A 27,889-nucleotide genomic window follows, 5' to 3' on the forward strand; every position below is an offset into this window, starting at 1 on the left:
GGGCGCCTGGGTGGCTCAGTCGTTAAGCGTCTGCCTTCGGCTCAGGTCATGATCCCAGAGTCCTGGGATCGAGTCCCACATCAGGCTCCCTGTTCCTTGGGAGCCTGCTTCTCCCTCTGCCTCTCTCTCTCTCTCTCTCTCTCTCATGAATAAATAAATAAAATCTTTAAAAAAAAAAAAAAGAACAGCAGAAGGGAAAGGCCGCCCTTCATTATGTGCAGGGCTGGGCCGTCCTGTGAGCTGGCTGGAGTATGTGGCCTCCGCTCAAGGCTGAGGTGACGCTCTTTGCCTGTTTACTCAAGGACCTGAGATTTTGGGGGCAGTGTCCCTCAGGAGCAGGCCAGCTTCAGCTGACACGTGTATTGCCTGTGGTCAGAGGAGGGGGTGGGATCTGTTTGCCCCCAGTGACCCTCCCCAGCGGCAAAGGGGCCTGACCAACCTCCCCGGACCTATGAGCTCCTTCATGACCTCCTTCAGGCAGTGGGGTCAGAGGCTTGCTCATCCCTGGGTCCCCAGGCAGGGCGGGGGTAAACAGGTACAAGTCAGAGGTCACGGACAGGATGTGGCTCTTCCTGGCCAGGACTGTCTGCAAGTCACAGTTCAGAAATGAGGACTTGTTTATGCAGTTATTTTAAGATTTCTTAATAGTACAGAGTAGCTGGTTGAAAACTGGCAGGTATTTCATGGAAATGGAACACCCAAACTCCAGACTTCTGTGATTTTCCTTGTACTGAACATGTGGTTTTCTCTTTGAATCCTTTTGTTGAGGGTGAGTACACAGTAATTGGACCTAAAAATGCATCCAAATTATAGCATCTTTATCAAAATTAGCTGACAACATAATTATGATTATATTTCAGGGTATAAGATACATTTTTCCGTATTAGTCTCCTATAAAAAATGAAAAGAGCTCCTTTGTTGTTATTTTGGTGGAATAACAATTCTTAATATTTTGGGGGATGCAGCCTGATTGGATGCTTTCTTTGCATGTTTTGGCATTTTGCTGTTTATACCCTGCTTTATGAGCATCTCCAAAGAGTGCACGGTTTCCCTCCCGGTTGGAGGCGGGGGGGACAGTCACAGATTATGTTCCAGAGGGAACACTGTGTATTCTGTCTGGGCTTCCAGAACCAGCTGCTCTTAAACATACAAGCTTGCATCGGGGCGACTGGCTGGCTCAGTCAGTAGAGCGCTGTGACTCTTGGTCTCAGGGTTGTAAGTTCGAACCCCACATTGGGTGTAGAGATTACTTAAAAATAAAATCTGAAAAAAAAATACAAGACTGCATGGTTGGTGGCAAAACAGCGCTCAGCCACTGGCGCAGCTCAGGGGCATAGTTGCGTGGTCCTGTTGGTGGTTGCGGGGCTGCGTTCCTGGGAAGGGCCATGTGGCACCACGGAGACCCAGGGCCTGGGTCCGGTAAAGCTGTGTTCCACCCTGACTCTGTGCTTCTCTGGCCGCGTGGCCGAGGGGAAGCCAGCTTCTCAGCCGCTTGGGTCCCGCGGGCTCGTCTCTGTCCACACCCTCAGTGATGTGACGGTCCTCCTGGGTCACGCGTCCTTATCTCCCCGGCCGCCCCTGGAAGCTCCGGGTCTAGTCTCCACCTCTCTAACAGAGCAGACGCGCTGCAGGCCTTGGGAAGCATGTGGGCCAGGGCCAGGTGCCACCCCGGCCGTCCCGTGGTGTGGAACAGTCGGGTAGCAGACTGACAGCGGCCTCCCACACTCTGTCCTGCGTAGATGCAGAAGTCGTTTTATTTATCTGATCTCCATATGGGGCCTGACGTGCCTGTCAACTGAGCCCCTCACTATATACTCTGTGGTCCCCAAAAGTTCTGCTCTGCTAAATGTCATAGGATTCCCTTTCTCCTGAGAGCGTCACCAAAATCAGTACCACGTAGAGGTCTGTTGGGAAGCGGCTTCGTAGAAACCGTATGATGCAGTTGGTGTGTCCGTGTCCCCCTCCGTGGCGGGCCGCATGCTGGAGCTGGCCCTGTGCCGCGGGGCCTCCGGGGGGCCCGCCCGTGGCCACTGCTCACTACTCGGCTGGAATGAGCACGAAAGAAATTGATGGATGATGCTGGGATTATGCTCTCGGGGATGATTGTCATTTCAGATGCTGTTGGCCCACGGTGAGTATTTTAGCCTAACTTGAAGGAACTCCACTCAAGATGTGTGGCTACACTCAGCTCATGTCAGAAGCAGGTGGCAAAGAGTCTGCTCTCTGCTTCCTGCCCACCGTGACTTGGGCAAGCTGCTCTCCTCTCTCAGGGTCAGTTTCCTTGCCTGTAGAAGGGGCTTTGCAAACCCTTTTTTGCCTAAATCGTAGGATCGTGGTAGGGTCAGCAGGAAAGGAAGCACGTTGAAAACAACGTGGCCTTGTATAAAGAAAAGAAGTCTTGTTTGAATGGGAAGGCTTTTGGGTTCTTTAGGAGTAAAGCATTTCTTGGAAAAAAATAAAATCTCGATTGACAGTATTCTTGAGAGATTTTCATTGATGAAGCAATGTTCTGCTTTGTTAAATTTCTGTTTCCTGTGTTGTTTGGTAGGGAAGAATTCTCTTAGGTCATTACTCCACCTGCTTGTTCATGGAGGAACCCTTCCTTTGGATCCAGAGGGAGATCTGTTCCTGCAGCCTCGGTGCCTTGCAGGGTTCTGTCCTCACTGTGGCAATGTCAGGTTGGCCCACTGCCTTTCTTTCTGGTCTCCTCTTCTGGTAGGGGAGTCTTGCTTCAAAGAGGAGGAGAAAAATGGGGTGGGGGAGAGCAGGGGAGGGGAGATCAAGAAAGATTTTTGTTTTAAGCTGGGAAAAATAAGCATGTAGCAGTGGCAGAGAGGAAGAATTGGGGGTCTGGAGAAAGAAGCAGAAGTTTCTGGAACACTGTCACTGTGTGGGAGGGGTTGGGGTTCAGTGCCCACAGGCCACACGTATCCAGTGGCCTTCCAGGGTGTGCTGTGGGTGCGGTCCTCCCAGGTGCAGGCACTAGGGGTGAGTTGTCTTTGGAGAATTTTATTTTATTTATTTATTTATTTTAAAGATTTTATTTATTTGACAGAGAAAGACAGCCAGAGAGGGAACACAAGCAGGGGGAGAGGGAGAAGCAGCCTTTCCGCTGAGCAGGGAGCCCGATGTGGGGCTCGATCCCAGGACCCTGGGACCATGACCTGAGCCGAAGGCAGACGCTTAACGACTGAGCCACCCAGGCGCCCCTCTTTAGAGAATTTTAAAGCAGTAACAACATTTAAATGTTGGCCTGCTTTTTTGTTTTTTCATCTCCCTGAGCCACCGGTACTAAACAATGTCGGTGATAAAAATGTGGCCTGCGGGCGCCTGGGTGGCTCAGATGGTTAAGCGTCTGCCTTCGGCTCAGGTCATGATCCCAGGGTCCTGGGATAGAGCCCCACATCGGGCTCCCCGCTCCTTGGGAGCCTGCTTCTCCCTCTGTTTCTCTCTGTCTCTCATGAATAAATAAATAAAATCTTTAAAAAAAAAACCCAAAAACGTGGCCTGCACTGGGGTGGCCCGCTCCCACAGACCCCCCCCCCACATGCACTTCCGGTGCCACTGCTGGTGTCAACCCTCATACCAACTGGGGCAAGGCTGGGTGGGTGGCGGGGGACGCACGTGCCAGGGCAGGCGTGGTGGTGGAAGCTCGCGGAAGCTGTCTTCTGGCGGCTTTGTGCGGTATAGGTCAGCAGCCCAGTGTGAGGATGGGGGGTGGGAGTGGAGCGGTACGAAACATTGTTCACCGTCAATGGAGAGCAGATGGCCTAGAGATCATCTAGGATTGCCGTGTATCTGTCCAGCCTCCACAGAGAGCAGGTGGCCCGGAGACCTTGTATGATTGCCAGGCAGCGCCAGGAGTCCCCCTGAGGCCGATGAGGGTGAGGGGAAGCAGGCAGTGTGGGTGTAGATTTTCAGCTGTCCAGCGGCGTGGGTGAGGTGGGTGAGGGCACACGGTAGGTGGAGAGCTGGACAGAGTCAGGACCGTGGTTCACAGCATCCCCACTGCTGAGTAGGCAGGTTCACTGCTTCTCCTAGTGCATTCCAGCAGCTGAGAGGTTATTGCTGTTCTCGAAGATCACCCCACTTTACAGCATTTAGGGATGGGGTTGGGAATGTAATCTGGGTTCGTCTGGCTTCAAAGCCACTGTTTTTCCATCATACCGGTTCTTCTTTGCACTGTTAAAAAAAGATCTAGCTTTTAATTAGTTTTTTGATCCTAAATTTAATATTCCTCTATGTACCTACAATTATCTTAGACTCAGAAAGGAGCCTTTTCCCATTACGTCTTCCTGCCTAGTATAATGGGATGAAAATAATGGACTAGTAGTAAATACTTGTGAATGGTGGTAATACTTTCAAATAGGAATTAGGTGGCTTAAAAAGAATCAACAGATTCCCATTCTTCTTGTTTTTAGTCCCTGTGCCAGCCAGCAAAAGGTGTCTTGGCTCTTGAGAAATGCTGTTTTGATCAATTTTCCCTTGTACCTAATTTGAGAGAGCCTAGCTAGAGCACTTAATTGCTGTCATCGAGGTTCATTCATTTGAAGGTTGGATTTTGGTTTTGCAGTTTCCTCCTTGTTTATTTTACCTTGCCATGTCAATGCTGGAATCTGGGCTGTTGGGTAGATTTGGGTAATGGTTTGGGGTGGGGGTTTCCCAAAATAAACACTATCCAGAAGGACTGAGGTTTTGGAAGTTCTGAAGAAAGAATTTTCTGGCAGCTGGGGCCACCTGAAGTTAAAAGTGAGCTGCCTGGCCTGGAGGTGTCCACGAGAGGGACACAGTGTGTTGGAGACTGGCCATGGCTCAAAAGGGCAGCCTTCAGTATTTTTTTTGGTGATTGGAAGCAATTGTTGTTTTCGTTAAGATGAAATAACATCGTTTGCTTTTTTTTTCTTACAGAAAACACGGCCATCTTCATGTGCAAATGTTGTAACCTTTTCTCACCCAGCCAGTCGGAGCTGCTGTCCCACGTTTCTGAGAAGCACACAGAAGAAGGGGTTAATGTTGATGAAATCATCATTCCCCTCAGACCTCTGAGCACTCCTGAGCCTACCAACCCAAGCAAAAGCGGAGATGGTAAGGGGCCTGGGGTACCGGGTGAGGGGCCGTGGCCACGGGTGTGCCCATTGGTGGTAGTGGTGATTTGCTCGCAGGTACTTTGATGCTGGGTCTCTGTTTGGTGGGCACGGAAACCCAGAACATTCACATTTCCCGCAGTTAATACTTGTCCAGTTGTAGTTCTGCTCAGATAAGAGTGTGTTTTTGAATTCACCGCACCTGGCCTCTGTGGGTGCTTCTCCAGCGCCTGGCTGTAGAAGGAGAAATGAACGAATGGAGGAAGGAAGGAGTGCATGAGACGAGGTGATAGCATCCCACAGTGCAGAAAGCGTGAGCTTGTCAGATGAGTGTGGTTTAACCCGGCCCTAGGACCCGCGGGCTGCATTACCTGAAGCAAACGACGTGACTTCTCTGAGCCTCCCCGAGCTTATCTGACAAATGAAGATAAATATGCCTGTCCCAGGTGGGCGCTGGGGATGAAGCCAGGGGATATTACCTGTGGCACCGGATGACGCCTGCACAGAAGACAGTAAAGGGAAGCTATTATAACAGACGTGATTAATGTGAAAGAATATACAACCTGAGACACAGCATTTCTGAACTGAGCGTGTAAACCTGGAATGAGGATTCCAGCGGTGAAGCTTTGATTTGCACGGAATCCTTCAGGTTTGCAGGCAGTGTGTGGAGTGAGATCCATCTTGTGTGCAGTGTCCAGGCATCTCCCGCTGAATGGCATCCGATGCGGCAGGTGGCTGGCTTAGAAAAACCGTCGAGACACTGTAATTAGGTCCCCACAGACAAAGAAAATATGAAGTAGAGGAGGCATGGCTGCAAACAGCAGTTTAAAAAGCCCCCAGAAAACTATTTTTATATGATGAGGGACAACAACCAGTCTCCTGTGCAGAAGGATAGTCTGTTCCATCATAGGATTTATTAGCCACACCGATAACCGCTTGCTCTTTCCTGGGAATATTCAGACTGGCATTTCTAACCAGGCTGGCTTATTGATCATCTGTCTGACATCGTTAACAAGGAGAGACTCCAGACAAAAAATGTTTTGGTTAATGAGTCCCTCTGGCCATTCCCAGGGAGCTCAGAGAAATACACCTGACAGAGGATTAAGTTGTTGAGAAGTTCTGCTGGTTACTGTTGGTGGCGTGAGATGAAACCAAGAAAACCCAGCCCTTAAAACCAGTGGTGGCGAATGAGGAGAAGCAGGAGTATTCGTGTCTTCCTCCCTAGCAGCCCGGTGTGGTGGGTCCACGGCGTTTCAGCCCTGTCACGGACCTCGTGAATGCATCTGTCCTCTCCCCGCTACAAGAAAGCAAGTCTGAGGTGGGAAGTGACAGTAATCACATTTCAACCAGTAATGCACATTTGAGTCTCTTTCCTTTGGGGAAAAGGAGGGGGAGGGAGGCCAACTGGGCATTAAGAATCGACCAGTTGCCTGATTAAAAACGGGCAAAAGACCTGAACAGACATTTTCCCAAAGAAGGCATACAGATAACCAACAGGTGCATGACAAGATGCTCAGTGTCACTAACCATCAGGGAAATGCAAGTCAAAACTGCAGTGAGCTCTCACCTCGCACCTGTTGGGAATGGCTGTGTCCTCAGGAAGACGAGATAATAAGTGTTGGTGAGGATGTAGAGAAAAGGGACCCTTGTGCCCTGTTGGCAGGAATGCAAACTGGTGTAGCCACTGTGGAAAACAGGATGGAGGTTCCTCAGAAAAGTAGAGATAGAATTATCTTTGATAATCTATCGAATAATATCATGATCCAGCAATCTCATTTCTGGAAATATATCCAAAGGAAATGAAATCAATATCGTGGAGAGATATCCACACCCCCATGTTCTTCCCAACTTTATTCACAATAGATAACCTAAGTTTCAGCAGATGAATGGATACAGAATGGATACAGAAAGTCTCTCTCTCTCTCTCTCTCTCATACACACACACACACACACACACAGGAATATTATTCAGCCATGCCAAAGGAGGAAATCCTGCCATTTGCAACATGGGAATCTGGAAGACATTATCCTAAGTGAAATAAGCTAGACACAGAAAGACAAATACTGTATGATCTCACATATATGTAGAATCTAAAATAGCTGAATTCATAGAACCAAAGAGTAGAACGGTGGTTGCCAGGGAGTCGGGGGAATGGGGAGATGGTAGTCAAGAGGTACAGACTTTGAGCTGAATACGTTCTGGGGATCTAATGTACAGTATGGGGCTTCTAGTTAACAATACTGTATTACGTACTTGAAGTTGCTGACAGAGTAGATCGTAAGTGTTCTCACCAAAAGAAAAAAATGGTTGCTATTGTTGACTGTGGTGAACATTTCACAGTGTACATGTATATTAAATCATCTTGTGTACCTTAAAAAAGCATATTGTATAAACTAAATATATAGAATTTTGGTTTGTCAGTCATGCCTTAGTAAAGCTGGAAAAAAAAAAAGAATCTGCCTAATGCCAGGGCCCTCACAGTTCAGGCACCTCACCCTCTGCCACCCAGTCTGGTGGGGGGGTGAGTAAGGCTCATCCGTCCAGACCTCCCTGAAGGACTCCCAATGACATCCACATTCCCCACGGCTGAGTGGTTAAGATACATTGGACTTCCAAAGAGTGTGGCTTAACGGACAGATGGAACCGGAGCTTTGGTCAGGAGCTTTGAATGTTGCCTCTGGGGTTGAGCATCTATAAACTCAGAAGAGGGGATAATCTCTTTTGTAAAATTCATATGGCAGACAGAAGTCACATGGATTAATGGGTCGAGAACTTTGAGAAAGGTGGTTACAAAGTTTTAATTCTGTTTTTATTCAGCTTTGCTTATTAAGATTTTTCTTCCAACTAAAATGAAATGTGATGAGATGAAATAATTTGAATTTTTCATTTCATTTATAAATAATGAGCAAATGATAAGAGAACAGATAGCTCTCCTGGAATCCTGTGCGTCACTGGTTTCTAAATTTTTTAAATTTTTTTTTTTTTTAAGATTTTATTTATTTATTTGACAGAGAGAGACACAGTGAGAGAGAGAGCACAAGCAGGGGAAGTGGGAGAGGGAGAAGCAGGCTTCCCGCTGAGCGGGGAGCCCGATGTGGGGCTCGATCCCAGGACCCCAGGATCATGACCTGAGCCAAAGGCAGACGCTTAACGACTGAGCCACCCAGGTGCCCCTGGTTTCTGATACTTGTATGCTGACTTCTACTCTTGCCCTTGTTACCGATGTTAGTGAAAGGTACGGCTGTCTGCTCAGGAGGCCATCAGGGCCCCCTCTTCCTTGAGACCCATCCTCCTCTTCGTCTCCCGGACAGCCAGCCCACCAGGCCCGTCTCCCTACTGAACCTGCCCTGCAGCCATGGTCCATCACTCAGTGGGGGTGACCGTGTGTTCTTTCTCCCCCTCATTGCATGAATACGGTGATTTATGTGGATGGATTTTCATACCCTGAACCACTCTTACGTTCCTGGGATACATTCCACTTGGTCATATTGCATAATCCTTTTTCACGTGCTGCTGGAGCTGGTTTGCCTAGGACATTGATGAAGAAATTCGAGTTTGTATTCAGAGATCTTAGGTAGGGTCATTTCTCTGATGTCTTTGGTTTTAGAATCAGGGTAATAATGGCCTCCCAGAATGAGTTGGGTCGTGTCCCTTCCTCCTCTGTTTTTTGGAAGATCTTTGAAGTGTTGGTGTTATTTTTTCTTAAATGTTTGATAGAATTCACCGGTGAAGCCCTTTAGTTCTGGGCTTTGGGTGGGAAGTTTCTGGATTACCGATTCAGTTTCTTTGCTTCCAACAGGTATATGAATATTTTCTGTTGCTTCTTGAATTCCTTTCAGTGGTATGTGGAAATTTTCTGTTTCATCAAAGTTCTCTGATTTTTTGGCATATAATTACTTGTTCATAGTATCCCTGAGAATTAAAAAGTTTTTTTTTGTAAGATGAGCAGTAATGTTCCATTTTTCATTCTTGATTTTAGCTATTTGAGTCTTACCTCTTTTTTCTTGGTGAGTTTAGCTAAAAGTTTGTCAGTTTTTTTATTTTTATCTTTTGTTTTTCTGTTTAATTTTTACTTTTTGTCCTTCTGCTTGCTGTGCATTTGGTTTGCTTCTGTTTTCTCTGGTTTCTTGGGTTGGAAGAATAGGCTACTGATTGGAGATCTTTCTGTGTCTCACACAGGCATTTACAGCCTTGTGAACCTGCTCTCACTGAATCCCACAAATGTTTGTATGTTGTGTTTTCCTTTTGATCACCTCAGCAATATTTCCTAATTTCCCTGATGATATCCTTTTTGACCTATTCGTTATTTCAGAGCGTCATTTAATTTCCATGTATTTTTGAGTTTCACAAATTTCTTTCTGTTCTTTCTTTTTTAAAATTAAATTTTGATTGGCATACATGATTACATTAGTCAGGGTATATAAAACAGTGTTTCGATATTCTTATACATTATGAGATGATCACCACGATGGCCCTAGTCACCATCTGTCACTGAAGTTATTACAATATTATCGATTATCTTTCCTATGCTGTACTTTTTTTTTTTTTTTAAGATTTTTAAAATTTATTCATTAGAGAGAGCAGAAGCGAGAGCAAGAGCAGGGGGAGGGGCAAAGGGAGAGGGAGAAGCAGACTCCCCACTGAGCAGGGAGCCCCATGTGGGGTTTCATCCCATCCTGGGATCACAACCCGAACTGAAGGCAGATGCTTAACTGACTGAGCCACCCAGGTGCCCCTTCTATGCTGTACTTTTCATCCCCATGACTTAGTTATATTATAACTGCAAGTTTATACCTCTTAATCCCCTTCATGTATTTCACCCATCCCCCATCCCTCTCCCTCTGGCAACCACCAGTTTGTCCTTTGTAACAATGAGTCTGTTTCTGTTCTGTTTTGTTTTGTTTTGTTTTAGATTCCATATGTAAGTGAAATCACATGGTGTTTATCTTTCTCTTTCACACTTACTTAGCATAAAACCCCTAGGTTTATCTGTGCTGTCGCAAATGGCAAGATTTCATTATTTTTTATGGCTAAGAAATATTCCAGTGTGTGTGTGTGTGTGTGTGTGTATACACATACAAAACACATCTTTTTTTCCCATTCATCTGTTGGTGGACACACAGGCTGCTTCCGTATCTTGGCTATTGTAAATAATGTTGCAATGAACGAAGATGTGCGTGTATCTTTTCAAATTAGTGTTTTCGTTTTCTTCGATACCTAGAAGTAGAATTTCTGGATTGTAGGGTAGTTCTATTTTTAATTGTTTTAATTGTTTGAGAAGTCTCCATACTGTTCTTCAGAGGGGCCGCACCAACGTGCATTCTTGCCAGCAGTGTAAGAAGGTTCCCCTTTCTCCGCGTCCTCGCCAACACTTGCTATTTCCTATCTTTTTAATAATAGCTATTCTGACAGGTATGAGGTGGTATCTCACTGTAGTTTGGGTTTGCATTTCCCTGATGATGAGTGATGTTGAGCATCTTTTCATGTGTCTGTTGGCCATCTGCATGTCTTCTTTGGAAAAATGTCTGTTCAGGTCCTCTGCCCATTTCTTAATTGGGTTTTTTTTTTTTTAAAGAAGTTATTTCTAATTTCAGCCCACATACTTTGTATGTATGTATTTGAGCCCTTACACGTTTTTTTTTTTTTAAAGATTTTATTTATTTATTTGAGACAGAGAGAATGAGAGACAGAGAGCATGAGAGGGAGGAGGGTCAGAGGGAGAAGCAGACTCCCCGCCGAGCAGGGAGCCCGATGCGGAACTCGATCCCGGGACTCCAGGATCATGACCTGAGCAGAAGGCAGTCGCCCAACCAACTGAGCCACCCAGGCGCCCGAGCCCTTACACGTTTATTGAGACTCGATTTATGGCCTAACATGTGGTTTATTCTTGGAGAATGTTCCACGTGCAGTTGAGAAGAACTTATAGTCTGCTGTGGGTCGTGCACATCCTCATAGATAAGTGTTAGGTTTTGCTGGTTTCTAGTGCTGTCCGTGTCTTCCGTTTCCTTGGTGGTGCCCAGGTTTTATGATTGAGGAATATGTGGCTCAGAGACTGGAGGCCTTACAGCCACCCGCTCACGGTCGCCTGGTTAGCAGGTGGGAGAGTGGGGTCTGGGCCCAGCTGCTCCGACAGCATTGCCTGCTCTTGTACTGCTCTGGGTGTAATCAGATTCTTACTGCCAGGCTACTTTAAAAATTATTTTCCTTTATTAGCTAATTTACTTTTGACTTAAATTTTTCTTGAACACATTTCCTCTGTGTGTGTGTGTGTGTGTGTGTGTGTATACTGGAAGATTAGTTGCCTGTACAGTTTAATTTTTAAAGGTATTTAAGACTTTAATTAAACTCAAGACTCTTAATATGAGAACATTTCTTCAAAAGTCTTCCATTAAGAACTCCCAAGTCCTCCTTTTTCTCTTTGTGCGAGTCCGTAAAATTTGAGGCTTCCAGAAGCTTAGTTTCTCTCTAATGATTTCTATTCAGGTTTAACCTTCACAATTCATTTTAAGTTGAGAGATACTTGAAATGGTTTAATTAAACCTTTAACTGGGTAGTAATTGATTTATTATTTTGGTCTCCCTTTATAACACGCAGGTTCCTAAATCCTTTGGTTTATTTTATAGCCTTTTAATCTTTTTTGCTCATGTAGGAAGTGGTCTGCCTAAGAACCTTTCATTTTCTCCTCTCTTCCCCATCAGGTCTCTGGCTGCGGTCCAAGAAAAAATGTGTGTGTGTGGTTGTGTCTGAGAATGTGCGTGGGTGTGTGTTTGGATGTGAGTGGTGTGTGAGGGTGCGTGTGCACATTCGTTCCTCCCGATGGCGGCTGGGACGGGGGCCTGCTGGAGCTGAAACTCACGGGGTCTTCCATCTTCTTTCCCTTTCAGACCTTCCATAGGAACTCTTCTCCTCTTATCTCTGCCTTCCCTCGCACCCCCCCTCTTTATTCAGTCACCATGCACCTGTCAGACGCTTGGGCGCTCTGCCAGGTGCTGCGAGCGAGCGCAGGGCGCATGGGGCGTTCTTCCTGATGCCTCTGCCTCCTGGCTGCCGGGCGGCTGGTAGGCAGAGGCAGTGATGCAGGGCAGCGGGGAAAGCACTTCTCTGGGGTCAAGGATGGGGTGCTAAAGAGGAGGTCACAGAGTCTAGTCTGAGGGTGGCAGTTGGTGTCTAGGTTTAAATCTCTGTGTTGTCTCTCCCGGACAGCTGCCGCGACCAGGTCAGTCTGAGTGTACATAGGCATTGCTGTACTCAGTGTTCCAGAAACCACTGAAACCCGAGTCTCTAATCTGCTCCGGTAGCAGCGTAGGGCTAGTTAAAGAGCACCCATCCCGGACTCAGGGAGACTCCTATTCCAGGCCTGGAGCTGTCCTGGGATTGCGACGGCTGGGGCTGGTACACAGGGTGCTTTTGTGTGGGTTACAAAGAGGTGCCCCCATTCTGGGCTGGTGAGTTAGTAACAGGCTTTCTTTCTGGGTGAACGAGCAGAAAACATGGTCAGGGCGGACGCAGCCGGTGCCCAGTGCTCAGCCTGGCTCGTGGAGCGTGGCCCAGGTATCAGCCCCCACCTGCCCTCCGTGGCGCCTCGCGAAGGGCTCCGCCTACACCACACCTGTGGAGGCCCTGCTGGTGGCATCGGCAGATGGCTTTTGTCATCTGCAAAGGGACGTAAGATGCCGGCCTTGTTTTTTGGAAAGGTAATAAGATAAATACATGTTAATACGTGATGCCTTAGTACGTGGTATGCGCAGCATGCACTTCGTAGCTCCCCACTTCTGTTTCATGCATCTGTTGTCTGGTTCAAGAGTCGATCACTGAGGCTTGTAGCTCCGTGACACTGTTGTCATTTTCCTGCAGAGTGTAGAGAAGAAGTCAGATTGTATTATTTCTGTGCTCTGAAATTAACTGAACGGACATAAATGTGAAGTTCACCCGCTCTGAGGCAAATGGTGGGTTCAAAGCCTAGCTCTGCCACTTAGTTTTCTGTGTCTTGGGGCCACTTGATTTATCTTCTCCAACCTCAGCGTCTTCTTCCCTACAGTGGGAGTAATACTGATGCTTCCTGCCGAGTTTGGACGGGGAAATGCCCGTGAAGCGCTTCGCAGGGCACCTGCACTGTATGTGCTCGCTACTTCCTCGCTGTTGCTTTTGTTTGCGGGACGTTTCCACCTTGTTGCTGGTACCTCCACGGGGAGCAGGCGTGGGTGCCTTCGGCCTCGCTGGTGCCCCGTGTTATGGGCCTAGCTGCCGTCTGTCCCGTGGAGGGGATCTGCATTCCCCATAAACCTCAAAGGCCCGCTCTCCCTCGTTTCTGACGAATAATTCATTGTCTTCCCTTGGCTTCCTGGGCTTGTTGGAAGTAAATGTCAGGGAGATTGACGGTCAGGCCCAACAGTGTTAGAGTTTCGGGATTTGCCTAAATTCTCAAGTTGGCGTGACGGATTGAGCTGCAGAGTGAGGATGCTGGCTTTATCCCTGGTCTCCAGCATCATGAAATGTGGATGCCCCTAAATCCGTGTTGGCTTTCTTGGTGTGTGAGAAACTTCCAAGTGAAGAAATCACGGGAGGAGTGCTGTAAGGAAAAGAGCAGGTGTGCGGTCAGGAATCACATGGTGTGGCGGCCGACCGGTTGGGAAGGTAATAGTTGCTTCAGGGAGATCGTCCAAGTCAAGAGTTTTAATGAGGATGGCCATAATAATAAGCAGTTGCCATTTATTGATCACCTTCTAAGTACTATGCTCAGCATTTTAATGGATGGCTTTTAATGATAGGGACTATAAAACAGACAGCTCTGTGTTTCTTTTTCATACGAGAGACGGCAGCTCACGGGGGGCGGATTTAACTCCGGACGTCTGGTCTCCTGGTCTTGCAGCTGGTGTTCTCTGCACTGAAGTACTGCCTCTTTCCACGTGTCCAGAGCCGACCTGAGGGCCACATGGCCCAGCGGGAAGAGCCGGGCAGGGGAGAGGGAAACCCGGATCCTGGCTCTGTGAGCTCAGCAGTAGCTTCTGGAAAACATGCCAACCCCTTTGAACCTTCGAGTCCCTTATTTCCTTTCCTGTTGAGGAAATTACATTTGCAGCATCCATCTCTGAAGGTTCTTATGGGGGTAAAATGAGATAAGAACTGGGAAAGGGCCTTGCGCACTTCAGGGATGTACAAATGAAGGGCTTATGTTACTAGATTTTTAGTCACCTGGAGCTATTTTTTTCATGGTGCTCATGTTGTCTTTTGATTGAATTAAAAAACCTTTGGCTGATTCTTCATGTCCCTTGCCAGTTTTGGCCTTGGATCTGCAAGGACGATTCTCTGACTGTGAGGAAGTTGTCCCCAAACTATGGCGTTGGGGCAGGGCTCAACGGTTGCATGGTGGCTCGCCTCTTTCTTCCTTTTGGAAACTGTGGACGCAGGAAATGGCTTCTTTTCCTGCCATCAAACCACGTGTATTTACTTATTAAATGTCTCCTGCATCTCCAGCTCTGTTTGCCATCCTTGGGCTCTGGGAATTCACCCTCAGGGTGTGTAACAGGTGGGGAAAGAGGGCCTCGTGGAGGAGGACCTGAGGGTTTGAAGGGGGGCCTGGGGTCTGACTGGGGTGCAGGAGGTGGGCACAGATGGTGGGCACACATAAAAAGACTGGGATTATCTGTGCGAATTTAGGGAGGTCTGGAACATTGCTGAGCACTTAAGAGAGAGCACAGCTGTGCCTGTGTGTGCATGTTGAGCCACGTGAGGAAGGACCTAGAAAGCCGGGTCTGAGTGTTGTGAACGATGGAATGTTCTAGAGCAAGGTAGTGAGACACGAGGAGGACCGGAGTAGGAGGCTGTGGTCTGGGGGCCATGTGTAGGGATCTGGGTGGCAAAGAACGGAGAGGGGGTTTAGTGGGCAGATGTCTTTAGGACAAATCAGAGTTCCCGGACAGACGGAACCAGGGAATTCACGGAGGAGGAAGGGGAACGGAAGGCAAGCCCATTCCAGGGTTTTGATTGAGAGGTTACAAGATTTCCCTTGCCCAGTTCCAGAATCCTCAGCAGTTCTGTGAAATGTTTGTGTTTGTAGTTGACGGCAGCAACTCGTTTTCCGCGCTTTTAAATTATTCCAAGTTCATTTATGAATATTTCATTTTTCGCTAACTAATTGATCTTGAGCATCTGCATTATGGATGTAGCAAGATGTAAGATTAGTTTTGTCACCGTCGTGTTAGAGAATTTCCAAAGCTTTCAGGGCTGATTTTGTGTTTCTTCCTTGACCGCCAGATTGCGCACGGCTTGCCAGTTTAACGTACCTGCCCACTGTGCAGGATACCAGGTTAGGTGCTGGGCGTAACAGAGAGTCGGGACTAGGGCTCTGCCTGCAGGGTGTCTCCCGTCTGCGGGGAGAGAGACTCACTGCGGCAGAGTCGCGCACCCTCTGGCACATCTCCGAGGAGAGGACACTGGGTGTCCTGCTGTGTGTGCTGAACCCCAGGTTCGGGGCACAGTTGCCTGCAAGACTGCTGACCCCAGCCACAAGCTTGGGAGTCCCCGGGGCCACCCTTACTCGAACCAGCTAGCTGCAAATTTGGGGGACCCCAACGACTCCCTCCAGTTCTGTAATTTGCTAGAATGATTCACAGAACTCAGAAAAGCACTATACTTACGATTACCATTTTATACAAAAAGTGGAGAGGTCAGAACCGGCCAGAGGGAGAGATGCATGGGTCAAGTCTGGAATTGGGAGGGTTCTAGATGTGGAGCTTTTGGTCTCTTTCTCCCTCCTTGGAGTCCTGGATGCTCTTGCCTTCTTCCTGCTATATTATGTGACAGGACTCGAGTATTCCCAATCAGGGATGCTCACCCCAGCCTTCGGTGTCCAGCTCGATGACACACTGCCCACGGGGCTGGCCTTTAGTCCCTCGCTCCTCCCGTGGGTTCAGATGAATACCTCTGTTCTCTGGTTCCTCCAGAGGTCAGAACTGCTCTGACTTGTCGAAGAGCCCCGTCATAAATCACGTTGTTCGACTGTCGGTGGCCCCAGCCCCCGGGCAAACAGGCATTCCTATCAGGCAGGACCTTCTGGGGCCCTAGAGGTCACCCCCGATAGCTGAGGGCAGAGGCCAGACCACTCTGGGTAAGGTTCCTCCTTCACCACACCTGCATCCTTGGAGCCTTTCAGAGGAGGAAGGCTGATCTGCCCAGTAGGATGCAGAGGCCTTCTCGGAAGTTGGGCCCGGGCCACGGACTTCCATAACCTGTTTCTGCAGCTCAGCCGACGTGACGTGCGGCAGGTGTCTGAGGGCCTCACCACTGATTCTGCTCCTCCGCTCCTCATTGCTGCTTCAGTAATTTGCGCAAGTACATGCCGTTGTGCAGAGTAACAGGAGAGAAGTCTCAATGACTGTGAGGTCAGCCGTTTGTCCTTACTCTGTACATTCCTCTCCTTGCCATCCGCCCCAGCCTCCCATAGCTGTCGGCTGGGCCTTGGGTCTACACAGCTGTTGTTTTCTCCTGTAAAATCTGGTGCAGGCAGTGGGATCCAAGAGTCTCGTGCCCTTGTTCGTCTCATCTGGTCTCTTCTGCCTTCCTGTTGTTAAGTACCTTTCCCTCCCCTGTTCCCACACCCCATCTCCAGCACGCCCCTCGACAGAGCGGGGAGCCAGTCACTGCACTGTGCTGGCTGCCCTGGCACAGGAGGGTTCTGGTTTGGCTCTCTCGGTCATTGTTGACCGTCCCCCCCTTGGCCCTGCACCTCTGCAGGAGCTCTGCCCCTGCAAGCCCCCCACCTCTTCCCCCATTCTGGTGTATGATCTCCCTGAGTTCTTGGGGACCCCGCGTCAAAGCAGGCTCCTTTGTCCAGCCCCCACATTGTCACGCCACTCTTTCCCTTCAGACTCTGCTCCAGAACCTTCCTGCCTTCCTCTCTCCTCTGGTCTTCCTGTCTGATTTGGGAGCACAACGATCTACTGAAAGGGTCCTCATGGGAGTAGCAGTGGGCAGCGTGCATGATGATTTCCTGTGCGGACCGGTAGCCTTAGAGAGAGCAGGGAGGAGCCCTGAAGACATCATCATTCTGTACGTGACCATTTTCCCAGGATGGTGCTGGAACCCAAGACCCCTTCTCCTCTGCTGCTCAGATTTGGAGGACTGCTGAAATGCGGTACCTCAGCAGACAGGCCGCTAACACGGGCTATCAGCCAGACGGTGCTGGCTTCCTGCTTGCAGTGTCTTGGGGTACCTGTCAGGTCACGTCATCTGAGACCACGCCACTCCACCTTCACACACACAACAGCACGATGCTCCCCGACCTTGCTCACCCATCTTAATTCCCACCTTCATTCTGGAGATGAATGCTTTAAAAATGAGTGCTAATTAAGAAGAAATACAAGTTGAAAAATGATTTGAAACTTGCTTTAGAGCAGCTCTGAGCACACCGTTGAACTCACTAGGCCACTAGGAAACTCGAAAAATACTGCTACTGTCTTTAGTCCTGTAATTGGTAGACTTAGATTGTAATTATTTTTTCTCTGTTTTATCAGAACAATTTGGCTGTAATAATTATGATGCCTTGAAATAATCTGAATAGTTGTATAGCTCATTAAGAGCATGAAAAGCGAAGCAGCCCTTTGCGAATCCTTTGTGAAGAAGTCCTTAAGCACTTTCTGAGAACGGGGTGTAAGTGGAGTCAGTGGTTCACTAGGGGTCTGATTTGTGAACCCGGGGGCTGCTGGTCACAGTTTAGAATCATCCCCACTTTATGAGAGAAGATGTGCAAGCGTTCTTATCAAACGGGTATTTTTAAATCAGCATATTAGGAAATCGGTAACATGATAGCATGTAGATGCAGCAACACGAGCACTAAAGATACTGCTTGTAGCTGTTAATTTCCGCAACTGCTTCAGACTTTCCGTTTTTCATAAAACGTGAAACTGAACACATTCGCACATTTGGAAGTTGGGCGCGTGCCCGGCACTGTCGCCGCGTGTAACTACCTCGTGCCCTCTTGTTTCCTTGGTAGAGTTTTCGGTCATGAAGAGGAAGAGAGGCAGGCCCAAGGGCTCCACGAAGAAGCCCAGCCCCGAGGAGGAGCTGCTGGTAGAAAGTGCCGTGGGTCCGAGCGAGGACAGCCCGCTGGCCCCCGAGGAGGGCAGCGGCCTGGCTCCCAGCAGCTTGGAATGCAGCAAGTGCTGTCGGAAGTTCTCCAACCCGCGCCAGCTGAGGAAGCACATCTGCATCATCGTGCTGAATTTGGACGAGGAGGAGGGAGAAGCAGGTATGATGCCTGAGGGCCGAGTGCGTCCGTTTCCTAGGAAGACACGTAAGTACCGACGGCAGGCTTTGCTGGGTCAGTTACTACGGGGAAAGAGAGCATTGTTACACAAGTCTCACCTCTCTGGAAAAGTTCCTCATTTTGACCGTAAGTCATCTCTGAATTGAGGGTGTCGTGTGATAGGTGGTGCCCACAGAGCGTGAGTCACGGGGGTGCCGCTGTGGGCCTCTGGGGTTTGCAGAGAGGGTGAGACGTGAGCTTACGTTCTGGGGGGGACAGGAGGGTTGGACAGCACAGAATGTGAGCAGGGAATAAGCCCTCGGCAATGGGGAGTCAGGAGGGAACCTGGTGTCGCGGTTTGGGTGGCCCTGGGATTAGCAGAGGGAGGACGTCTCCGTGGGCGGACGGGGCTCTGTGAGCACAAGTGCGGACGTTAGGATGCTCAGCGCCCCCATGAGGGACCTTGATGAGCCAGCGGAGGCCGAGGGCTAGGTTGTGGCGGGCATTCTGGAAGCAAATGGAATATTGGTGCTTCTTCCACATACGATCCTGGCTAGGCTTTAGCTCTGCAGCCACTTCTAAAAGAGGCTGAAGGGGGTGCACAGGTGAGCGGGGAGTGACATCACCGTGGCAGAGCGCGTCTCCTGGGCGACCTTCTTGGGGGAATAAAGTAGCACCACTGTCCTGGAGAGGGGAGGGCCTCTGCTGTGGGCTCTGCTGTCGTCTGGTTCTCGTGCCACTGGTGAAGTGCTCAGACGGCCCGACAGTTGAAGTTCTTACTGTGCTTTGTGCTGGGCTCAGGACGTCACGTGGGAGACCGTTCTGGTTAAAACACAGGCTTTGGGATATGGCTTCCTGGGTTTGAATTGCAGCTGTTCCAGCCGTTACCAGCTTCCTTCTGCCTCCGTTTCCTCATCTGTAAAATGGGAATAAAACCCAGCACTATCTCATCTGGTTGCTTTGAGGATTAAATAAGGCAGGACTTACAAAGTGCTCAGAAGGGCACCTGCGTATGAAAAGCACTCAACAAATCAGTGTTAGCTGTCACTTTCCTCGCAGCCGTATGGAAACAGTACTGTTGTCCTCCTTCCGGTTTTATAGATAAGGATAGTTAGACCCTGGGAAGTCAGGTCATTAGTCCAGGGTCCTTCAGTTAGCAAGGGGACCTAGCCTTTGAACCTCCATTCTCAAGTTCTTTACGATAAATACCTCCCAGCGGTGAAGCAAGACCATTGGTGTGCAAAATCCTCGCACAGATTGGGGGGATAATTGAGCAACTCATCCCCTGATACTTACCAGACATCTAGGTTGGTGGCCAAGGCTCATTGCCAACATCTGTGCAAACTGTAGAAAATATGAAATGTTGTTCTTTCCTTTGAAGAACTGCTCTCAAGGTGACTACGTGAACCCTTTCTAGGCTGCATGGGCGAATGCGCATCGTGGACGAGCATTCAGACGAGAGAAGTCAGCGAGAAGGCAGCTGTCCCATGGCAGAGCGTGAGTCATTGCTGTGTGAGACACGTAGGTAGGGAGTGCCGTGGCCTCAGAGCCCGATGCCCTTTTGGCAAATTAAGATACTTTTAAAAGTGAGATGGTTGAGGGAAGAAGGACTAGGACATACCTCCCTGCCCCTGAAGTGCTAATTTCTGGTGGATGTGTCAACCACTGGCTCTAGATTATGGAGTTGCCCCCCACGCCAGGCACACCCCCTACTCTCTTCTTCTCACGCAGATAGTTAATGGTGGTTGCCTTTTGTTTGTTTATTAAGTTTTTTACTTTAATCCCAGTATAGTTAACAGTATGATACTAGTTTCAGATGTGCAATACAGTGATTCAGCAAATCCATACCTCACCCGGTGCTCATCACAAGTGCCTTCCTTCATCCCCATCACCTAGTTCCCCTATCCCCCATCCACCTCCCCTCTGGTCACCATCATTGTGTTCTCTAGAGTTAAGGGTCTGCTTCTGTTTGTTTTTTCTCTTTTTTCCCCTTTGTTTTGTGTCTTAAGTTCCACATACGAGTGAGATCATATGGTGTTTGTCTTTCTCAGACTTAACTTCACTTAGCATAATACTCTCTAGCTCCATCCATGTCATTGCAAATGGCAAGAGTTTGTTCTTTTTGATGGCTGAGTAATATTCCATTGTATACATAGACCACCCCTTCTTCCTTTTTTTTTATTCTTATGTTAATCCCCATACATTACATTATTAGTTTTAGATGAAGTGTTCCATGATTCATTGTTTGTGCATAACACCCAGTGCTCCATGCAGAATATGCCCTCCTCAATACCCACCACCAGGCTAACCCATTCTCCCACCCCCCTCCCCTCTAGAACCCTGTTTGTTTTTCAGAGTCCATCATCTCTCATGGTTCGTCTACCCCTCCGATCTCCCCCGCTTCATTCTTCCCCTCCTGCTACCTTCTTCTTCTTTTTTTTTTTCTTAACATATATTGCATTATTTGTTTCAGAGGTACAGATCTGAGATTCAACAGTCTTGCACAATTCACAGCGCTTACCAGAGCATATACCCTCCCCAGTGTCTATCACCCAGTCACCCCATCCCTCCCACCCCACCCCCCACTCCAGCAACCCTCAGTTTGTTTCCTGCAATTAAGAATTCCTCATATCAGTGAGATCATATGATACATTAGACCACCCCTTCTTTATCCGGTCATCTGTCCATGGACGATTGGGTTGATTCCGTAGTTTGGCTATTGTATATAATGCTGCTGTAAACATAGGGCTGCATGTATCCCTTTGAATTAGTGTTTTTGGATTTTTTGAGTAAATACCCAGCAGTGTGATTACCGGATCATAGGGTAGTTCTGTTTTTTAACTTTTTGAGGAACCTCCGTGCTGTTTTCCAGAGCGGCTGCACCAGCTGCATTCCCCGTGGTGGTTGCATTTTAATCAGAGGCGCCAGCTGTAGCCTTCAGAGCTGCTCCGTGTGTACCTGCCTGAGTCCCGAGAATCCGAATCTCCCTGCTCATTCAGTGCTGTCTTCTTGCGGATCTGTTTTGTTTTTGTGCCTTCACATGATTTATCCCATCAGACTCCCTGTGGGAGACTCCTGGGCTTTTTTACAGCTACGGTTGGAAATCAGGGATCTCTTTTGCAAAACATTCCCGCTGCTTCTTCCTCCAGAGGTCAGACCTGGATCTAACTTGGATGCAGCCTGAGACGTTCACTCAGATCTATGGATGTTCTGCACTGCCCTCAGGGTTTTCTTCCTGAAACAAAGTTTTTCAGTGTGTCCCCTTCAGAGTAAAGTACAAAGTCTGCTCCTGGGCATTCAAGACCCTCAACAAAAGGATCTTTCCATTTAGCTCTATGGCATTATTTTTCTGTCTTATTGTTTGCAGTTGATGAAATTTAAGTTATTTCCAGTCTTTTGCTGTTGTGAGTATTGCTTTAATAAATGCTTCTGTATGCATATATGTGTGTATGTGTTTGTGGGTGTGTATACATACCCATGTACATGTGTATTTGTAGACTTCCACTGTTATTTTTATAGAAGTAACTCCCAGAAGTATAACCCCTGGGTCAGAAAGTATATTACATAATGTCAAGTTTCCCCCACCCCGAAAGCTCAAGCCAATTCAGATTCCAAAAGTGTCTGAGAGTGCCTATTGGATATTGACATTTTTTTTCTTTTTAATACCTGAGATGATACAGAAAATACTAAGAAGAAAGTAACAATAATCCAGAATCTCACTGCCTAGGTGTATCGACTCACTGTATAAGAAAGAAGAAAGATCCTGCTCAGTTCTATGTACATGTATGTTTTTTAGAAATGGGGTCATGCATCATGTTCTGTGATCTTGTTTCACTCACTAATGTGGCCGATAAAGTTTTCATGTCAGTATTTTTTATTTAACAAGCTGTTCCATTGCACTTTCTGGATATCACCATCTTACGGCTGTTAGCTCATTAAGTCACAGCATTAGTGACTGAGTGCTGTATGTAGGTATGCAGCTCTAAGAAGTAGGCACTGGTGTTTTCCCACTTTACAGAAGAGGAAACTGAGGCACAGAGAGGTTCAGGAGCTTGCTGAGATCACACAGCCTGTAAGCAGTGGGGCTGGGTTCTGAACCTACTGCAGTTCAGCAGCTGTGCTCTGCTTCCTGACCCCAAACAATCAGTAAATGTAGATTATTGTCATTTTTAAAGGCCACCCTGCATTTCACCATATGCACAGGCCGTGCATTTTCCTTCATCAGTTTCCAGTCGATTGACATTCACGATTGCTTTTAATTTTTCTCCCTGATATAAAAAAAAAAAAAAAACAAAAAAACACAAACCACCTCTCAGGTGACTGGTCTTAAGCCTGCATTTTAATTTTATTATTATATTTACCCTCATGCTATTATTATCTTAGGTAAATACCTAGTCATGTAATTGCTGGGCTGATAAGAGCATATATTATATTTTGACATGCCCGCACGTTTCCAGGCTGCCCTGCAGACAGCATCTGTCGCTTACTTCCCCAACATCGGCTCCTACCCGCCCTGGTCCTCTTCATCCTGCGCTCTGTCAGTCCTTAGCCCTGCCAGGCCCTTCTGGTAGCGATTTCTTTTCATTACTTGAATTGGCGTCTGTGTGGTCATGAGCAGACCCTCTGGTTACGGAGTTACCGGGGATCTGTGTTCTGTGTGTAATTTGGGGTGTCCGCCTGTGCCCTTTACTGCACCTTTGGGTCACTGTACAGAAAGTATTTTCCACAGTTTATCATTTGTCTTTTCATTTCATCTGTAGCCTTACTTTGTTTCCTTTTGCACTTCACTGAGTCTTAAGTATCTGTCTTGTCACTCCCGTCGAACGTTCCTTTTAGATTTCTTGCCCTTTTCGTCATAGCTGAGAACACTTAGCTGTGCCCCCAAATAATAAAATACATGCTTCCATCTATTCCTCTGTGATTTGTATGGTTCCGTTTACTACCCGTGTCTTTGATCCATCTGGAAATCATGGTTTTGTGAGACTCATAAAGTAAGATAGTTCTGTCGGTAAACACGGGCAAAGGAGTTACCTTAATAAATGCAATTTGGGAGATAAACTATTTCAAGTCCTAGGGTCCGCAGAGAAAATAATAAGGGTCTGGCCCAAAGTCTAAGGAAAACCCTTTAAAAAGTAAAACTTCATATTTTGAAAATAATTACAGATTCACAGGAAGTCGTGAGGATTGTGTAGAGGAGTCTGGGGCCCTTATTTCTGTTTCCCCCAAGGGGTGCATCATTCGTAGCTGTGCAGCACGATATCAGAACCCGGCACGGATGGTGACACGCGTGTGTGCAGTTCCGTGTCACATCACGCGGGGGACACGTGCTCCTGCTGCAGAATCGCCCCCCCCCCCACCCTCGGCAACCAGAGGTCTGTTCTCCAACTCTGTAATTGGGTCATTTCAAAAATCTTGTATCCATTGAATCGCATGGTATGTGACCTTTTAAGATTGGCTGAGAAAACTCCCTTTTCAGACTCACTCTCATAGTTTTACAGTCAAGGAAGTTGAAGTCCAGAGGTGGTGATTATCCAGAGTATGGATAATCCAGAGTCTCACCCAAGGTAGGGTTGGGGTGCGTGCAGCCCACACCTGCGTCCCGCCCCGTGGCCAGCCCCGCTGTGCCTTCAGACCAGTCTCATTTCCGCCTCATGGATGTAGATTTTATTCATTTCTGTGTACTTTTGTCAGCTTTTTTGCTAACCTTACAAGAAACGAAGGTCCCGCCCTGCGTGGCTCTGATGTTTATTTTCTACTCTGTAGCTCGTGAGGCGGTGTCTCCAGAAAGGGCAGACGGGAGCAGCTCTTTCTAATAAGATTATCAGCTGCCTCCAGTAATAAGCTGTAGAGAAAATGGCCGCGTATCCCACTGATTTGAATGACCTTAAAAGGACTTTAACAGATAGCAAATGGAAAGGTAGAAACTCTGGCGTTTTTCCCTTTCTGGGCCCTGTGGAAGCCTCTAAAATATGCAGAAATGACCTTGTGCCCAATTGCCTTGTGGCCGCCGTCTCTGCAGTCGCTCCACACTTCCCAGTTTGCCAAGCACAACATTACAATTTGGAAAATTCTTGCATAATTGTTTTAATACATGGGTGGTAAAGAGCGGTTTTGTGACATTTCAAACAATTGACCTTGACTCTCTAGCTTGTTAAAACAATTAAAAGGAAACAACATAAGCCTTTCCCAACGCTGAACCCTGGCAAGTTAAAATAATACTTTTGATATGTGTTCAACGTTTATTTATTTTATTCTGCATTTGAATAGTAAAAGAAATCATTTTGTGCCATTATGTGGAACAGCTGGTGTTTCTGAAAAAACCCTTTGCAGCCTATAGAAATCAATATGTCAACTTTATAAAAGTGACTTCTGAACCTTCCCAAGCTTGTTATTTCTGGGGTCAGTTTTGGCAAGGAGAGTTGCAAAAATTGGCTCTTATTCTTGTTGAATCTGTCCTAAAGAAGACAAGGCATTCTAAGATCTACCTAAGATGCACCTATAATGTTCATGGAGATTTTTTTTACAACAATATTTCAAGTGCCTTCTGTATTTGTGTTAGCAAAACAGCTGATTTGGTAAGAGCTACTGTGATTGAAAACGGTTTGGGGTGAGCTGTGTTTGAAAATTTGCAGGTGTGAAGGAAAGGCAGTTATCAGTCTCTGAATAGACCACCTTTCTCCGTGGAGAGCTGTGTCATGAGAGAAGACTGCTTTTGCTGTCTGTAAACCTCAGTTTCACTGTTTACCAGACCAGTCAAGTGCACGGAAGCCTGGAGGTCAGGCAGCGCAGTGGTCCCCACGCATACTCGGCCTCCAGCCTGCCGGGGAGTGTAGGCAGTGTCCTGGCCCGTCCATGTCCCCTCCCTGAGACACCTTGTGCTCCTAACTCCCTCCTCCCTCTTCAGCTGCCCCTCCCCGCTTTGTGAGCTTCTGTTCTTCTGCTCATCACGTCACTGTCCCTGAGTCTGTCAGTCAGTGTAGGCCAGGTCACGTCCTTAGAGCAGGCCTCTCCCACATGGCGGTGGCCCTGACACAACCAGGCTCGCGTTCTCCCTTGGACTGCACACCCACTGCAGGTCCTCGGGGGCTGTGCTCACTCGGGGTCCCAGACAGAGCAGCCACCACCCTGACTGTGGCTGGTCAGTGTGCAAGAAGCGGGGACAGCCCTGGATGGTTTCCCATCAGCCTCGAAGTGACCCCGTCATTCCCGACCATGTGTTTCACTGGCCAGAGCTGATGTCACGGCCCCACTGACTTCAGGGGGCTAGAAGGTGCAGCCCCGCCGTGCGCCAGGGAGGGGGAGAGCTGGAGATGTCTGCTGATGGCTGCTAGTGGCCGCCGCCCGGCTCTTGTCCACTTCCTTAGAGCCATTCCCAGCCGTGCTCTGTGGCCCGCAGACGTCCCCCTGGCCAGACCCTCTCCTGAGCTCGCGGTCAGGTCGGGTGCTGCGCACTCGGAGGCAGCGTAAGCTGTGCGGCATGTTCGGTGCCGCGCTTAGTGTCCAGCTCCTCCCCCCCATTCCAACTTGGTGACTGGCCCCACCATCCATATGTCCTGTCCCTCACCTGTCCTATTGGTCGCTTACCATGGCCAGTTGACTCTTTCTCCACGCCAGCTCCCTTTCATGTGGGTCAGACCCCGTCATCCCTTCTTGTGACAGCTCTGGTCTGCCCTTCTGCTCCGACCCACGCTCTCTCTGTACCAGTGATTTGCAAACACGTCCCTGATACATACTCATTTAGTTACTAATAAGTTGCATTTTTAAAATTTAAAAACCATCTTAGAGTCCTTACTGTAGGCCTACCACTATTCTGTATATCTTACAAATACTGATTTATTTCTTCTTCATAAAAAGCCCATGAGGTAGTTATTGGTTTTGTCCCCATTTTGCAGATTAGGAAACTGAGACAAGCATCCTGTCCACTGTTACACCATAGTAAGTGGTGGGCCTGCGATGGGAGCTCAGGCATTTTGGCTCAAATACACATTTGCTGTAAGAATATGTTATTATAGACATTGTAAAACATACGTAAAATATAAAATTCACAAGGCTGCTGTCAGAAAGGCAAAGAGGAATTCTGTTTCCTTCCCAGATAGCGGTGGGGTGTTTCAGGCCCTGGGTGCGTGAGCTCTGGCTGTCTCTGCCATTGGAACCACCTCTCCAGGGTGCGGCTCGTCCCACCCCTCCCCCCGGGAACAGGCCGGCATGCCTGCCCCTGTTCACAGTCGGAGCCCCTCCCGAAACTGCTAGGTCGTTTATGTATAAACCTGACAGCTGCCCCCCCTGCCCTGCACCCCGCCCCTGTTGCCCACTTGCATCTCCGTGACAAACTTCCGCAGGCCCCAGGACTCTGTGCTCTTTCTCTCTTGTACGTTGTTCCCTTTGCCTGGGAAGACCTGCTTCCTTCTGTCCTCTGAATAGCCACACTCATCCACAGCCCCTGAGCCCTGGGGCCCTCTCGTGTGCCAGCAGATTCCCACTCACCTGCAGCTCCTGGCCTCATTCCCTTTGCAGACTGGCTTGGTGTGTGCGTCTTTGTTCTTGGCCTCTGCCTCCCAGCAGCCCAGGCTGCTCACCCCATGCCATGCGTGTCTCCCCGTTAAGAGTGTCGGTCTATGTGTCTGTCTCCCCATACGCTGATAGCTCAGCAGGCAGGATCCCCAGGGCCTAGTGCCCTGCATATGGCATAGAATCACTTGTATCTCTCCTTTCTTTGCCAAAATGTAGAGCCAGACTCTGCTCCTTTATGGATTTGGCACAGAGTGTGTAAGGCACTTTGTGTGGGTATCTCATTTCTCTTCTCTGTTTCCAGTGTTTAGAACAGTGCCTGGTGGCACACAAAGTGCAGTAAATGCACGAGTCCTCTAGAGCAGAAACCAGGGCTACACAGAGTCTAACGGGCAGCAAACTCAAGGTTAGTTTTTCTAACTTCCCCGTGCATTTCTCTGTGGTATGGGGCAGATGATATGGCTGAGGTCCCTTTACATGTTGCTATCTGGCCATCCACAACTGCTCATGGTCATTTCCGGACTCTGTGTTCTTTACATTTTGGATTTCGTCCCTTTTTTCCCACCTGTATTAGATGGTTGATTATGAAAGTTACTTCTCACTTGCTGGTGCTTCTCAGTCATCGGAGATAGAAACCTGAGTCACCCTTAATTCCAACTTTGATCTCACCCCAGACTAAACGAACGGTCACCAAGCCCTGCTGGCTTTTGCCCCCTGAGCCCTTCTGGGGCGCCCGGTCTCCTCACTGACCTTCCTCCCTGCCCCAGGTCTAGCTTTCTCATCACTCCCAGGCATTTTTAGCCACAGCCCTGGGAGTGGTCACTCCGCTTCTCAACTGGCCCCCTAGGCCCCCTCTTCACAGAGTGGTGTTGAATGCAAAGGTGACCTGTCGCTTTCCTATTGAGCATCCTCCTGTGGCCTGCCTGCCCCTGCCCTGAGACTGGACTGCTATCTGGGCCATTGCTCTGCATGCTTGTGCCCACTTCTCTCCTGACTCCTTTGAGGCACGCAGCTTTCTCTTAGAGAGCCCCCTGCACTCCCTGAGCCAGCCAG

General features: G+C 48.4%; 1 protein-coding gene across 10 annotated transcripts in view; it reads left to right on the top strand.

Annotated features, from left to right (window-relative positions):
- Positions 1-27,889, top strand: part of ZFAT (zinc finger and AT-hook domain containing) — a 213,264-nt gene that overhangs the window by 28,219 nt on the left and 157,156 nt on the right. For 3 of the 10 annotated variants that reach the window (XM_064587846.1, XM_064587837.1, XM_064587838.1), the window contains exons 2-3: positions 4,909-5,085; positions 18,077-18,376. In XM_064587846.1, the coding sequence (XP_064443916.1) occupies positions 4,909-5,085; positions 18,077-18,376 (477 nt within the window). Of the gene's footprint in view, positions 1-4,908; positions 5,086-6,155; positions 6,403-18,076; positions 18,377-18,399; positions 19,826-27,889 lie in introns of those variants that run through there. The other 7 variants (XM_064587840.1, XM_064587841.1, XM_064587839.1 and 4 more) reach the window with 7 other exon arrangements.

Source organism: Mirounga angustirostris, unplaced genomic scaffold (genome assembly GCF_029215605.1).
Source record: "Mirounga angustirostris isolate CCGP_5_RB_7025 unplaced genomic scaffold, mMirAng1.0.hap1 SCAF_4, whole genome shotgun sequence".
In the NCBI taxonomy this organism is placed as follows: Eukaryota; Metazoa; Chordata; class Mammalia; order Carnivora; family Phocidae; genus Mirounga; species Mirounga angustirostris.